At 35.7% G+C, this 14,917-nt stretch overlaps 3 protein-coding genes and 1 long non-coding RNA gene across 4 annotated transcripts; 1 reads left to right on the top strand and 3 right to left on the bottom strand.

Moving 5' to 3' along the window:
- Positions 1 to 369: 369 nt before the first annotated feature.
- Positions 370 to 1,403, bottom strand: LOC105174005 (transcription repressor OFP6-like). The gene has a single exon (XM_011095952.3). The coding sequence runs from the start codon at positions 1,260 to 1,262 to the stop codon at positions 705 to 707; it is 558 nt and encodes a 185-aa protein (XP_011094254.1). The 5' UTR covers positions 1,263 to 1,403; the 3' UTR covers positions 370 to 704.
- A 4,897-nt stretch (positions 1,404 to 6,300) lies between these two features.
- On the top strand, positions 6,301 to 8,569 carry LOC105174004 (putative HVA22-like protein g). The gene is made up of 7 exons (XM_011095951.3): positions 6,301 to 6,531; positions 6,695 to 6,759; positions 6,906 to 7,004; positions 7,290 to 7,346; positions 7,459 to 7,522; positions 7,618 to 7,833; positions 8,172 to 8,569. Exons 2-7 carry the CDS (start codon positions 6,728 to 6,730, stop codon positions 8,475 to 8,477), a joined length of 774 nt encoding a protein of 257 aa, XP_011094253.1. The 5' UTR covers positions 6,301 to 6,531; positions 6,695 to 6,727; the 3' UTR covers positions 8,478 to 8,569.
- Positions 7,577 to 8,282, bottom strand: LOC148785113 (uncharacterized). Its single transcript, XR_016062740.1, has 2 exons — positions 8,142 to 8,282; positions 7,577 to 7,854 (listed from the first exon to the last, which is right to left on the bottom strand). It is a non-coding gene; the product is annotated as an uncharacterized LOC148785113 (long non-coding RNA).
- Positions 8,570 to 8,658: 89 nt separating the features above from the next.
- Positions 8,659 to 9,132, bottom strand: LOC105174003 (uncharacterized). The gene has a single exon (XM_011095949.2). The coding sequence runs from the start codon at positions 9,130 to 9,132 to the stop codon at positions 8,659 to 8,661; it is 474 nt and encodes a 157-aa protein (XP_011094251.1).
- Between the last annotated feature and the right edge of the window lie 5,785 nt (positions 9,133 to 14,917).

Genomic DNA, 14,917 nt, shown 5'->3' with positions numbered 1-14,917 from the left:
ACAGTGCCAAGTTTTTTGATTTTTCATAACATTAAAGTTGATAGCTTGATGAAATATTACTACATACAAGTGTCAAAAAGAATAATTATTCCCTATGATAAATTTATATTTTCTACTTGGTCAAACAAGACCAATGCAAACTTAAATTTTGATAATAATTCATTAACATTTATCATAATTTTAGCTATGATTAAGATTTAATTTGACCTTGCCTATGAAGTTAATTAGTATTAACTATAATTTTGTATTTTTAATTATACTAATTAATTAATATATAATTAAAAAATTATATTTCTTCTAGTGTGTTTGTTATGTATGGAGAGAAAGTGGGCAAGAGGAGAAAGAAAGAAAGAAAGAAAGAAAGGGGCATACTGCATAAAAATAGAATTCCATGTGTGAACTAAAAACATTGCGAAATCCAACTAATACTGAATTAATTAGTACAAGATTACAATTTTCACAGAATTTTTGACAACTCCAACAACATTTTACATATATAGTTGTTTTAAGGCTGTCAAAAACGCTGTGAAAATCGAATCTCTTCTTCCTAACATGCTACTAAACAACTAACCTTACAACATTAGAACCCAGTTACTATTCGGGTCTCTACTATCCATACCCAAATACTACCACTCTCCTAATTCACATTTTTATTACATAAAAACAGTCAGAGTGAAACTCAAACGCCACCGCACGTGCAGCACCTAGAAGTCACGTGACATCCACATTCCATTTCCATGCAAGTTGGGGGAGGCGCCGGAGCCGGACCTGCCCGAGTACACCCCATTCCAGATCTCCGTGAAGGCTCTAACGATAATCCCGTGATAGTACGGCGAATTCAGCTGCAGGAAACAGTTGAGCAGCTCTTTCAGATCATCTTTTGAGTAAATCTCCTTCTCCAGAATCATCTGCAGCATGGACTGCCGGAAATCCAAATACGGGTCGTCCGAATCTTTCTCCACCGCCACGCTGGCGCCGCCGATTCTGCCGAACCCCTGCACCGCCCTCAGGCTCTTGATGTCAGAGTCCGTGTCGGAGGAGTAGCACACCGGTGGGGTGTCGACGGCGGAGGAGAAGGTGGTGGTGTTGGTGTCCCAAGAGCTGGAGGAGGAGTGGTGGCGGGGCTTGCGGTGGGCGGAGTGTGGCCTGTGCCTTGGCCTTGGGTTGAACACGGCGGAGAGTTTCGGCCGTCTGCAACCGCTGCTGCATCCTAAGCTCACAGTCAGTGTGTTCAGAATGTACTTTTTCTTGCTGCTAGACATTGTAGAATGGGAAATGAGCTCTGAATCACCTCTTCTCTTTTCTCTGTGTCGTTTTGAGTTTGCGCTTTCTGTGTAACTGAGGTGGGGTGGGGTGAGCTGGGGGGAGGGGGCTGCTCGGTTTCTGGTTAAGGAAGCGCGATGCATTGGCCTGGGGGAGTATGATACTGTCTTATATAAATTCTGCAGTGAGAGACTTTGAGGGACCCTTTCTGCTAATCTCACAGCTCAAGTTCCATCCCACATTTACATAATTAATTTGGACTAATTTAAATCAATTATAAAATAAAAGTAATGTATTTATTATGTGATTAATATATAGAAAAATAAATTAAATTACAAGTATAATACTTATTTTATAATTAATTTATTTGATCGAACTTAATTTGATAAAAATTTTGTGGGAGTTGATAGGATTTTATATTTCTTCCTCAAACTGGATTTTGATTGGTTTGTGATGGGTGGGGGTGAGAAGGCTGTGAGTATAAGCGATGAAAGTCATTTCAATTCCTCTGCATATTGATATTAAGAAAGGACAGTAGTGAAGATAGAGGTATAAATTAAAGAATTGGGAGTATTTAATAATGAATTGAATTAGCTTAAAAAAATAAATAAAGAAAGAATAAGGTATAAAGGAGAAATAGTATAAAAAAAAGGAAGAAGCTGACATGACAGTAGGTATGATGATCTGGGGATCAATTAATTGAGAAAAAAAAATATGAGCCACTTGATTCATGAACATCAACGTTTCAGATCTAATACGTGCGAGATTACGAAGCTTCTCTTTGTCAATGTCAGCTAATATCAAACTATTAGTTTACAAGCTTTGTCCTCTTTCTAATTTTGCTGTTTTATCCTTTGTACCCCCTGCAATAGTTGTTGTACCTGTGAAGTTTAGAGATGTAATCGTGGACTTATTGCTCTAGAGTGCAACAAAGTAGACCTAATTAAAAAAAGTTTATTATTAAAGTTTTACTCTTTAATAAAAAATTGGTACGATGAATGAGTTTTCTTTTATAATAGTGCCCTTGTAAATTTTATAATATTACTGATTTACCAATGGATAGCACATTTTTTCGTTGATCTCTTTTGACCATCGCAAAAACATACCAGAATACGATGGCGGAAGATTTGAATGTCTTTTATCATTTACCTACAAATTTCACTACAAAAGGTTACAAATTTCCATTTACATTTAAAAGTGGGTTAAATAGTGGTAACTCGGTCCACTCAATCATCTTTTATAATTTTATTTTTTATTGAATACGAATCACTACATTATTCAATATATTCAAATTAAAAAACCAATCAAATATATCAATAATTCCAAATTATTCAAAAAAACACAAAGACACAATAAATTGCTATACAAATGAACATATTTATGAACATAATGACGAGCGTTTATTTATTAACATTGATGAGACTCGAACTCGACTGTATCTAAATTTGAGTAATAAAACATGAATGTCTTTAAAAACGAGATGCTGAGGGTAAAACCCACTTGAATTGGAAAGGAAATATAATTAGTTGATTTGGTGACGGAAGCTGCAAACCCACATTGAATAACCTTTCACATAATTAATAAACTAATTAAGAATTGGTGAGAAGGTAAGAGCAAGAATGAATGAATATTCAATATTCTCATCTCATGCCCCACACCCTGATTTTAAGTCATGGAGAATACAGAAATGTAATAACACCTTTTTTTTTTTTTTAATAATTAGAATTTTTATATTTGATACCTTCCGTTGCTGGGTCAATAGGATGTGTGGCCGTTGGGTGGACTGAATGAGGGCCCATCTTCTTTCCTCGGGCTTTAGGAAAATAAGTTAGGGGCATAACATATATTTATCAAACCTTTCGTTCTCAACAATAATCTAATTTTTTTATTATTTATAAGTGGGCTGGACTGGGCTATCAACAAAGCCCAATTCGTGTTGCGTAATCAAACAATTCTTTCCTTTCCAATTTTGTTGATCCAAGTCAGAAATTGAAGGTTGGTTTTGTTTAAAAATTACAACCAGATTTCAATTCTAACACTATTTTATTATATAAAAAATTATAAATACTTTTTTGGTGTGTAATGAAATTATGTAATTTTTGAATGAAGATTTTGGAATTGTTGATTTTACTATTGCTTTACTTAAAAATAAAAAATTATAAAAAAAATCGGATGAAGCATATGAACATTTTTGAAAAATTATAAAAAAATCCATTTAATTAGTCCATAAAAAATAAAAAAAAATCATAATTTAATAGCCCATAATGGCAGTTTCGTCAGTAACCATAAAAAATAAATGAAATCGAACGAAGACTAACAAATTGAATTAATTGTCAGACGGCCGTTAAAATTATCAAGTATTAATAATTTTTTAAACGACAAAAAATATATCTATAATCATGTGACTAGCAATATACGGACAAGATTAAGTAGATGACCGTCTCCAAGTCGAAGTATTGACTACGATTCAACTACTACATCTAACGTTATCTTTTTTTTTTTTTTTTTTGTGTGTATATAGAGACGGAAAAATTTGTATTGTGTGTTAATTATCCCGCAGTCAACATTCATTGTTGATTGTGTGTAATTTAATTTTAATGTCAATTATCTTAATTAAGCATGATGCCACTAATGACGCCTTAATCTCACGTCTCACATATTTCAATATATTCTCATGTTGCACTTCCCACGCAATCACTATTTTATAAATTTCATACCCTCTTTTTGTTTAACTAAAATTGTAACTCATCTCATACTGTTGCCAATAATTCGATTTTCAAAATACAACTCCTAAATTTAGCACCAAATTTTGTATAACAACTTTTAAGAAAACAATAAATTTTTCACTGTTTTGTTTATAATTTTTAAAAATTTAAATATGGACATATTTTAAAATTTAAAGTCGATGTAGATGTGAAAGAACAAAAAAAAAAAAAAAAAAATAGCTCGAAAATACGTAGTATATTATGATAATATAATGCTATATTTTGTACGTAGGACATTGGTATTGACGTAATTAAGTGAAGCATATAAGTGCAGTGATGCAGTCCATGTATATTACCAACAGTTGGTGCCATAATTTGGTTGAAGGTTGGCCTAACTTAACCACTCATTTGTAGCATTCTCCATGGATCCACACACCCCCAAGTTTTGTTAGAAATTGAAAACAATTTATCTATATTTGGATTGATAAATTTTTAGAAATTGTTTGGATAACTATATATTACATCAAAATTTAAATTTTTTCACGATAATTTTTTTCAAATTCTTTCATTAAATTCAATTTCGTCTATTCAAACACAACCATTAATATATGAAACTAAATGATCGTACTTTATTGAGTTATTATGGCGATCTGTAAAAGTGGAATCCTCTTTATCACTTGTATAATATGATCATTTAAATAAAATTAACTAATTTTATGTTAAGCATATTGCCGATGCACCAATGTGGAATTAAATAGTTGATTTTACTGCTAAGAAGGGTAAATTAAAATTTATAAAGGGATTAATTATAAAAAAAAAAAATTGTTTGTACTGCACATTATATATAGATTTTACAAACTAAATGGTGTATATGATTTGAAGTGGCTTGCGAGACTTAATCGGCATCCCATTCTGTACGAGTATTGTTAGTTTTGATTTTATATAAACTTTATAAATTTATTTTGAAAACGCACCTCATTAGGAAAAAAAAATTTTGGAATTTAAAAATTGTCCAAGTTTTTCATCTGCAGACAATGTGGGAACTTGGTTCTATCATATTCTAATATAATATATTATTCATTGAAAAGAAGAAAGAAACATTGTGGTAATGAATCCGGGCTTAGAAGTTATTTCTAGAGATGGATCATAGTGACAAATTAAATGTGACATAATGAGTGGATAATATGGTTTTCTCTACAAAATAAATAAATAAATGAAGTTGATCCAATTGATTGAGTAAAGTGGAAAGACCATAATTAATTAAGTTATATGCAACGACCCAAATAAATAATGTGGAAAAGATCACAAGGCAGATACTACGTAACATGCAATACACTAACTCCCATGATCATTATTATTACTATTATTATTAAATATTGTCATGTTAATTAACTATAGTCACCGTGAGAAATTGTTCCATTCGTGTCTTTAATTTCCATCAACTTCATTAACTACACATAATTTAATTATCCCAATCCAACCCTAGTATTTAATAGAAACTATGATATGTAAAATGAGCAAATATTTATCTGGAAAAAAATTTACAAATTATCCTCATATGTTTTAAAAAATAAAGCAAACTACCCCTATCAATGATTTAATTTCAAAATACATGGAGTAATTTGTTATTTTATTTTTCATATTTTTTTTTACTAATTTCTCGTATTATAGGGGTGTAAATTGCATTTTTCCTGTATTTAATGTGTGTGATTTTAATTTGACTGTCAACATATATTTCATTTTTAAAAAGTAAGAAGTATGTGATAATTATCCAAAGACTTGACGAGCATAGCATGAATTTGATTATATGAAGGCACAATACCTCTTATCACGCACTTTTTCATATCCAAAATTAATGTAGACATTCTTAAATTCCACAATAGTATAATATTGGATTAAATATTTTATTATAATTTGTGTGGCATCTTCTGTTCTATTTAATCTAAAGTTGATACAGTCAAAGAATTTTCTTTTGTAATAATATAAATATGATGGCTTAATTTTTGGATAATAACATAAATAAGACATGCGATAGGAATTGCAATAGAAATTCCATTGGGATGTACTGCGAATTGGATTTTGTATTAGCAAAACATAAGCAAGAATATAGCGAATACCAATTCTAAGTCAATTGTGCGATGTGGGTTCTGGAACGTTTTGATGCTTCTAGTTTTGACCCATTCTCGGATGGATTCCTTACTGCTAGAAGTTTATTACAGTTTGAGGCGTAATATGACAAGAATGCCCCTGTGCAGCAGCAGTTGAAAAATTAACTGCCAAAGGCTGAAATGGAAGAATCCCAAGAGATAAAACAGTGTAAAACAATGAGGAGGCGTCCATGCCAAGAAATCCCCTCATACTCATTTCCTCTCTCTTCCAAGCTTCAACCTTCTCTCCACCCCACCCCCTATAAATACACACACACACTTCACGCACGTTTCATAAACATCCTGCATACAACCAACTTCCATTATAATCGTCTCTCTAGTTTCAGCGACTTTAATTCATTTCCAGCAGATCGATCAAGCCCACACATCATTCCTCCTGCTTAGTTTCCTCAAAGGTAACATAAACTCTCTCTATTCTTCTCCCAACATCATATCATCACTCCTCACTTCTTCTCTCCTTCAAGAGTTGCCCCCCCTCTTTTTTTTCAATGAAGTAAATAATTAAATAGACAGAAATGATTGATTTATGACGATGTTCTTATTCTTTGATCATTTCAGAAATATCCAACGGCGGGAAATTAATTAAAAAAGATGATAGGGGAACTAGTCACCGGGAGTTTATCGTAAGTTCTTTTTTTAAGTTAGATTCTCTTTGTTTATGCTTTTCTTTATTTCTGTCTTTCTCCTTTTACTTTCTTTAAACATCTCCTTTGCAGTTTATTTTTTTATTTATTTTTGGTAAATATTAATAAGTTTTTGGATTGAGCAGATTGGTTCTTGGATATGCGTATCCGGCCTTTCAGTGTTTCAAAACTGTGGAGAAGAACAGAGTTGAAATTTCAGAACTCCGTTTTTGGTGTCAATACTGGTAAGCATTTTAATTTTTTAATATTTTAGGGGTCGATGTGCAATGAATTGACTTTCTGGCAAGGCAACTAATGATGTTAGGAACCTTTGAGCCAATCAAAAGTGGATGAAATTAAGAATGTTTCTTTGGGTAATTAGTAGGTGGGTCAACCAGGGATTATTATTAAATCATGATTAATAATTGATGCCTTTAATTGAAAATGACTTGTTTTATTTTATGTGTAATTTCTTTGAATGCAAGAAATTCAATTGTATTACTGGTCCAATAATTCTGTGGTTCTTGCAGGATAATTGTTGCGGTAATAACAATTCTTGAGAAAATTGGTGATGTATTTATTTCATGGTACGACATGTTTCCAACCCAAGAAAACTATTTTCTTTTTTTAAATAAAGTTCAAATATATTGTTATGTTGTGTTCTGTATAATCAAAATTTGAATTTAAATTATTTCATAGGTTGCCAATGTATGGCGAGATGAAGTTGGCCCTCTTTATCTACTTATGGTACCCAAAAACTAAGGTAAATATTTACATTTATTTCTTGGTGTTATGCTCAATTTTATAACAAGAAAAATGAAATTTTGGTAAAATTGATTATCTTAAAAATATGTACAGGGAACAGGGTACGTGTATGAAACCCTGTTGCGGCCTTACGTATCAAAACACGAGACGGACATTGATCAGAGTTTGATAGAATTTAGAGAAAGAGCGTGGAACTTGGCGGTTTATTATTGGCATAACTGCACTGAGCTTGGTTCCACCAAAATCCTCCAGTTTCTTCAGTTTGTGACTTCTCAATCTGCAAGGGGTCTGGAATCTACCTCCTCCCAGGTATACCAATTTCATCCTACTCTGCCAAATTAACATGATCTTGCGTGAATTTTTCTCTTACGCTTTTTCATACTTGCAAGTAGTTGGGGTTTATACTCAACTCTGTCCCCATCAGAATGCCTAATCTCAAACCTGACCAAGAAAACCCGAATTGGCTGATAATTGATTGAGGGTTGGCCTTACTTGCAAATTCAAACTAAGTTTGGCGAATTTGTTAAGTGTTGATGCATCGGAACTAACTCAATAAATTGATTATCGTGTTAGAAATTCTTAGTTCCTAAATTCTTGAATAGGAAAGAAACCTTAACTGATCATACTAATTAATGATCTGGCTGCAGAATGGGGCGGACAGTGGAGCACCTCCGTCTGTGCCGTCTAGCTCATCTTTTGGAATATTCAAGAGGAACAACGACAAGCGGCGGCCGGCTTCTCCGCGATCGGGGCCTTCCACGTCGCATCGGAGCCAAACAGCAAAGTCGGAGGCCATTAAAGTTGAGCTCGACAGCAAAACGCAATTTATCCGCCCTGAGGATATCCTTGTTCCTGGTTCGGATATCTGCGGTGGATCAGAAGAAAAATCAGGAGCTGACCGCGAGTTGCATGCTGCTAGGCTCAGACTTCGACGCTTCATAGATGGAAACTAGGTGTGAAGAGAAATGGGGATGAAAATCTGTTGTAAAATATATATATGACATGTACTCAAATTTCAAAATTTATTCATTTTTTAGTTATTTCAGTCTTTGAATTTGCAAATATTCCAATATTGGCAATTTGAATATATTACGACAAAAAAAAAAAGGAAAATTGTATAGGAATCTCAATTAGTCACAGAAAACACATGTTAGACCGTTGCGAGGTGGAGCTCCGGATCCGGATAACACGGAGCGTCCCATCGAGGGCCCGAACAACGTTCCTGACCACGAAGTCAATGGCCGAGGCGACGCGAGTCCAGAGATGGTGGAAGAAGTTGTCGCCGGTGGAACCGAGAGAGGTGGACATGGGCTGGAGGTAGGCCCAGGCGGCCTGCTTGACGAGGCGGTTACGGATGCAGATGTCGGGCCCTGGCTGGGCAGCTTTGGGCTGCGGGGAGTTGACTGCGACAGATGATGGCAAGATGTCCTTCAACGAACTATAGCTGTGGGGGACGGGTTTGATGGATAGTAACTGGAGATCGTCGGAGGTGGAAGAGGAGTAGGCGGAGAGATTGGTGGGGAGCGCCACGACAGAAGTTGAGATGGACTTCCAACGTCGTAGAAGAGGACGGACTTTGGAATGCGGCGGCGCGTCTACAGCGTCCATTGCTGCGAGAGAGATCTGAGAAAGAAGGGGGGCAGGATGTGTTTCGTTTTCTGTTTAGCGGTTTGCAGTATTGGGTGTAGATGTGTCGCGACAGTTTTACAGGGAGAGAAGTCTGATTGTCTTTTAATTTCGTTTCTTTATTATTTCATTATTTCCCTCTTTTTGTTCCGACTTTGGAGAATACGTAGTTAGAGAAACGTCCACAATTTGATTTCGTCACATTTTCGTTCAATTGGGTATTTCGCTGATTATTAAAAATTCTGACTTTGTAATATCTCAAACGATCATACTTTGGATGTGTTGAGCGCAAACACACTCTCACACACCACACACACTCACAGACATACAAAAAAAAAAGACGTACGGACAAAAAAATGAAAAAGCCGGAACAAGGAGGGGCATCATTCAGCAAAACTTCTCAAGTTTGTGGTTGATAAAATTGAAAAAGAAATACAGTAGCTAATTAGCACATATAAAAATATATTTCTGGATATCGTGATCTCAACAAAAACCTGCTACACGAGATCATAATTTTCAGAGAGGTTGATCCAGAAACTTGATAATATTAATCATAAAATCATTGACCTAATACAATTACATAAATAAAACACATTGGGAAATGCTGCAACCTTCTTTGCTCAAATAGTAGCACTGGATTCAAAAGAGCAGTAATAGTTAAGCTCTTCTTGATGCCCACAGATCTTCTCCCAAAGCATCAAATAGCAACCAACAAGTAAAACAACTTTAAACTCAATAAAATTCCAAAACATTATTGCAATATTTCAACTAATAGGACCGATCACTTGTCGGAATCACACATAGCATATTCAGTAAATATCTGAATTCTTACAACCAGAAGAACAAAGCAATTAAAATGATACATTACATCAAACTGAATAACACAAATGCACCAAACAAATGCATTGTCCACTAAGCTAAAGTGGTTTTCATCAAGAAGCTCATCAACCACCAGATTAAAGATTGAATAGGGCACACTTAGCAGCAGTTTAGAGGAACCTTAAAAGTACAAAATATATCACCCACTGTAGAAGCTAGTCCTCTTCATAGCGATGTTTCCTGCTCTTCTTCTCAGACCGCTTCTTGCCCCTACCCACTCGCAAATCATCTGAAGCACTGACGTCGGAATCAGAGTCTGAATATGCCTTCCTGCTCCTCCTTTTATGCCGCAGATCAGCAAAATCATTAGAAGAATCATCATCTGAATGATGGTGACTCCTCCTCCTCCTCTTCTCCTTCCTACTCTTCCTCTTTCTTCGCCTGCGCTTCAATTCCTGCAATTTAGCTGATTCAAAAAAGTGCCTTCAATTACTTAAAAAGAAAAGAAAAAAAGAAATAGAAAAGTACCTTCAAGGTAATCCAACTACCCGTACTGCTCAAAGCAACATGAGATTAGAAAGTAATCCAAAATCCAAAATGCTATGAATACATGTGATGATTAATAGAAAGCAGTTAGCACTGGGTTAGCTTTGTATTTACTAAGGCATTTCAGCAAAAGCCTAAGCAAGCAGAAACATAAATCACCCAAGACGCCTCAACCTTTAACAAAGTTAGCATAAAAACTTGTAATGAATTACTTCATGAAACTTACCTCTCTTCCAAAAAGTTAAAGCTAGTGTTTCCTTCCAGTAAAGGAATCATTCACTTTCGAAAGAAGAGCCATAGGAACAATTGTGCATTTATCAAGCAACACCACAGATTCAACAACTTATAGGCCTAATATTCTGGTTTCTGCAATATCAAAACCACATTACTAGAAAACTGCTACTACTCAAATATGTATGAAACTGTCCATAAGTATCTGAAGGCAGAAAAATAATAGAAACTTGGGCAGGTGAATGATTAGTACTTTACGTGATAAACAGTAAGCCACATGTAAGCACAAGCATAAGTCAAGCATCAGCAACAACATATATAACTAATTAATTGTTCCTGAGCAAAAGGACAATTCTCCCTCTTCCATGCGAGTACCCAAAAATCAAGGTGAAGATACAGAAACTACCATGTGATTCAAAAGTGAAAATTATAGAGACCGCTATTAGCAGGAAGGAAATCAAAATGGCTAAACGCACCAAAGTTAGGGTTCAAAACTACAACATTTTGTAATGGTCGCTGGCAACCAATTCAAGAATTGGTTAGCAGATCATAACCACCCAAGGCATTTATTAGATTTTATCAATCCTCCACTCATTTTCTCTCACTATATCCCCTCTAGTAAAGTAAATCAATCCAAGACCACTCTTGCTAACGAAATATATTGAAAGGAAAAAAGAAGAGGGACAATGCATTCTCTCTTGCACTGTTATTGCTCTTCATTTCAATAAATACTCAATTATATCAAGTAACAGAAATGAGAATACATATATCTATGCAAGCACACAAAAATGTTGCAAAGGACGTAAATAGACCACAAAGACACAAAAAATCCGTAATGAGCATAAAATATGGCGAAACTATGGTGACATCCTTCACGAGAAAAAGAATTGTGTAGATAGAAATGAATACTTAGAAATTGAAGGAGAATGACAAATGTAACAAGACGCAGATGACATTCGTTGGCGCAGAAGATAAACATGTTCTACAGTGACACACACAAACACACACACAAACACCGCATACACACACACACACACACACACCACACTCACACACCCCACACACACACACACACACACACACTCACAGACATACAAAAAAAAAGACGCCCATACAAGGAAATGGAAAAGTCGGAACAAGGAGGGAGAATCATTTAGCAAAACATCTCAAATTTGTGGTCGATAAAATTAAAAAAGAAATGCAGTAGCTGATTAGAATATATAAAAATATATTCCTGGACAACATGATCTCAACAAAAACTTCTTACACCAGATCATGATTTCAGAGAGGTTGATATAGAAACTTGATAATATTTATCACAAAATCATTGCTCTAATACAATTACATAAATAAAACACACTGAAAAATGCTGCAACCTTCTTTGCTCAAATAATAGCACTGGATTCGAAAGAGCAGCAATAGTTAAGCTCTTCTTGATGCCCACAGGCAGGCTTCTCCCAAAGCATCAAATAGCAACCAACGAGTAAATCAACTTTAAACTCGATAAAATTCCAAAGCATTACTGCAATATTTCAACTAATATGACCGATCACTTGTCGGAATCCTGCACGAGAAAAGAAGATTGTGTAGATATAAATGAAGACTTATAAATTGCAGAAGAATGACAAATATAACAAGACGCAGATCGCATTCTTTGGCGCAGAAGATAAACATGTTCTACAGTGACACACACACACTCCGCACACGCACACAACGCATAGCACACACACACACACAGCTCACGTGCACACGCACACGCACACGCACACGCACACGCACGCGCACACGCACACACACACACACACATGCTCGCACACACACACACACACACACACCGCACACGCGCACCCACACACACACACACCGCACACGCGCACCCACACACACACACCGCACACACTACACACACTCACAGATATAAAAACAAAATCGTACAGACAAGGAAATGGAAAAGACGTAATAAGAAGGGGGCATCATTCAACAAAACTTCTCAAGTTCGTGGTCGATAAAATTAAAAAAGAAATGCAGTAGTTGATTACAACATATAAAGATATATTCCTGGACATCATAATCTCAACAAAAACTTGCTACACCAGATCAATTTTTTCAGAGAGATTGATCCAGAAACTTGATAATATTTATCACAAAATCATTGCCCTAATACAATTACATAAATAAAACACACTGGAAAATGCTGCAACCTTCTTTGCTAAAATAATAGCACTGAATTCAAAAGAGCAGCAAGGGCTAAGCTCTTCTTGATTCCCATAGGCAGGCTTCCCACAAAGCATCAAATAGCAACCAACAAGTAAAACAACTTTAAACTTAATAAAATTCCAAAGCATTACTGTAATATTTCAACTAAAAAGACTGATCACTTGTCGGAATCCTGCATGAGAAAAAAGGACTGTGTAGATAAAAATGAAGAGTTATAAATTGAAGGAGATTGGCAAATGTAACAAGACACAGATGACATTCGTTGGCGTAGAAGATAAAGATGTTCTACCGTGACACACACACCGCACACGCACACACAACGAACAACACACACATGCACACACACACACCCCATATAAACACACACGCACGCTTGCACACACACACACACACTGCACACACACACACACACACACCGCACAAATGCACACGCCGCACACGCAGCCCCCCCCACACACACACCTGCACACACTACACACACACTCACAGACATAAAAAAAAAGACGTATAGACAAGAAAATGCAAAAGCCGAAACAAGGACGGGGCATCATTAAGCAAAACTTCTCAAGTTTTTGGTCGATAAAATTGAAAAAGAAATGCAGTAGCTGATTAGAACATATAAAATATATTCCTCGACATCATGATCTCAACAAAAACTTGCTGCACAAGATCATGATTTTCAGAGATGTTGATCTAGAAACTCGATAATATTAATCACAAAATCATTGTCCTAATACAATTACATAAATAAAACACACTGGGAAATGCTGCAACCTTCTTTGCTCAAATAATAACACTGGATTCGAAAGAGCAGCAATAGTTAAGCTCTTCTTGATGCCCACAGGCAGGCTTCTCCCAAAGCATCAAATACCAACCAACAAGTATAACAACTTTAAACTCAATAAAATTTCAAAGCATTACTGCAATATTTCAACTAAAAGAACCGCTCACTTGTCGGAATCCTGCACGAGAAAAAAAGATTGTGTAGATAAAAATGAAGAGTTATAAATTGAAGGAGAATGACAAATGTAACAAGACGCAGATGGCATTTGTTGGCACAGAAGATAAACATGTTCTATAGTGACACACACACACCCCCACACACACCCACACTACACACGCACACACACACACACACATACACACACACACACACACACCGCACACGAGCGCGCACACACACACACATACCGCACACGCGCACACACACACATACACCGCACACGGACACACCCCACACACACACCCCCTCACACACCACACACACACACACTCATAAATATAAAAAAAAAACGCACATACTAGGAAATAGAAAAGCCGGAACAAGGAGAGGGCATCATTAAGCAAAACTTCTCAAGTTTGTAGTCGTTAAAATTGAAAAAGAAATGTAGTAGCTGATTAGAACATATAAAAATATATTTCTGGACATCATGATCTCAAGAAAAACTTGCTACACTAGATCATGATTTTCAGAGATGTTGATCCAGAAACTTGATAATATTTATCACAAAATCATTGCCCTAATACAATTACATAAATAAAACACACTGGGAAATGCTCCAACCTTCTTTGCTCAAATAATAGCACTGGATTCAATAGAGCAGCAATAGTTAAGCTCTTCTTGATGCCCAGAGGCAGGCTTCTTTCAAAGCATCAAACAGCAACCAACAAGTAAATCAACTTTAAACTCAATAAAAATCCAAAGCATTACTGCAATATTTAAACTAATATGACCGATCACTTGTCGAAATCCTGCACGAGAAAAAAGGATTACGTAGATAGAAATGAAGACTTATAAATTGAAGAAGAATGCAAATATAACAAGGCGCAGATGGCATTCGTTGGCGCAGAAGATAAACATGTTCTACAGTGACACACACACACCGCACACGCACACACAACGCATAGCACACACACACATAGCTCACGCGTGCGGGCACACACACACACACAC

Source organism: Sesamum indicum, linkage group LG11, assembly GCF_026168435.1.
Source record: "Sesamum indicum cultivar Baizhima isolate 11 linkage group LG11, ASM2616843v1, whole genome shotgun sequence".
Classification (NCBI taxonomy): Eukaryota; Viridiplantae; Streptophyta; class Magnoliopsida; order Lamiales; family Pedaliaceae; genus Sesamum; species Sesamum indicum.
This window is presented reverse-complemented; position numbering and strand designations above follow the sequence as displayed.

Excerpts from the sequence above, each read along its gene's own strand:
- LOC105174005 (XM_011095952.3), bottom strand. The coding sequence starts at position 1,262 with ATGTCTAGCAGCAAGAAAAAGTACATTCTGAACACACTGACTGTGAGC.
- LOC105174004 (XM_011095951.3), top strand. The coding sequence starts at position 6,728 with ATGATAGGGGAACTAGTCACCGGGAGTTTATC. Across the intron at positions 7,347-7,458 it reads GGTGATGTATTTATTTCATG|GTTGCCAATGTATGGCGAGA; the intron begins GTACGACATGTT and ends ATTATTTCATAG. Across the intron at positions 7,523-7,617 it reads TATGGTACCCAAAAACTAAG|GGAACAGGGTACGTGTATGA; the intron begins GTAAATATTTAC and ends AAATATGTACAG.
- LOC105174003 (XM_011095949.2), bottom strand. The coding sequence starts at position 9,132 with ATGGACGCTGTAGACGCGCCGCCGCATTCCAAAGTCCGTCCTCTTCTA.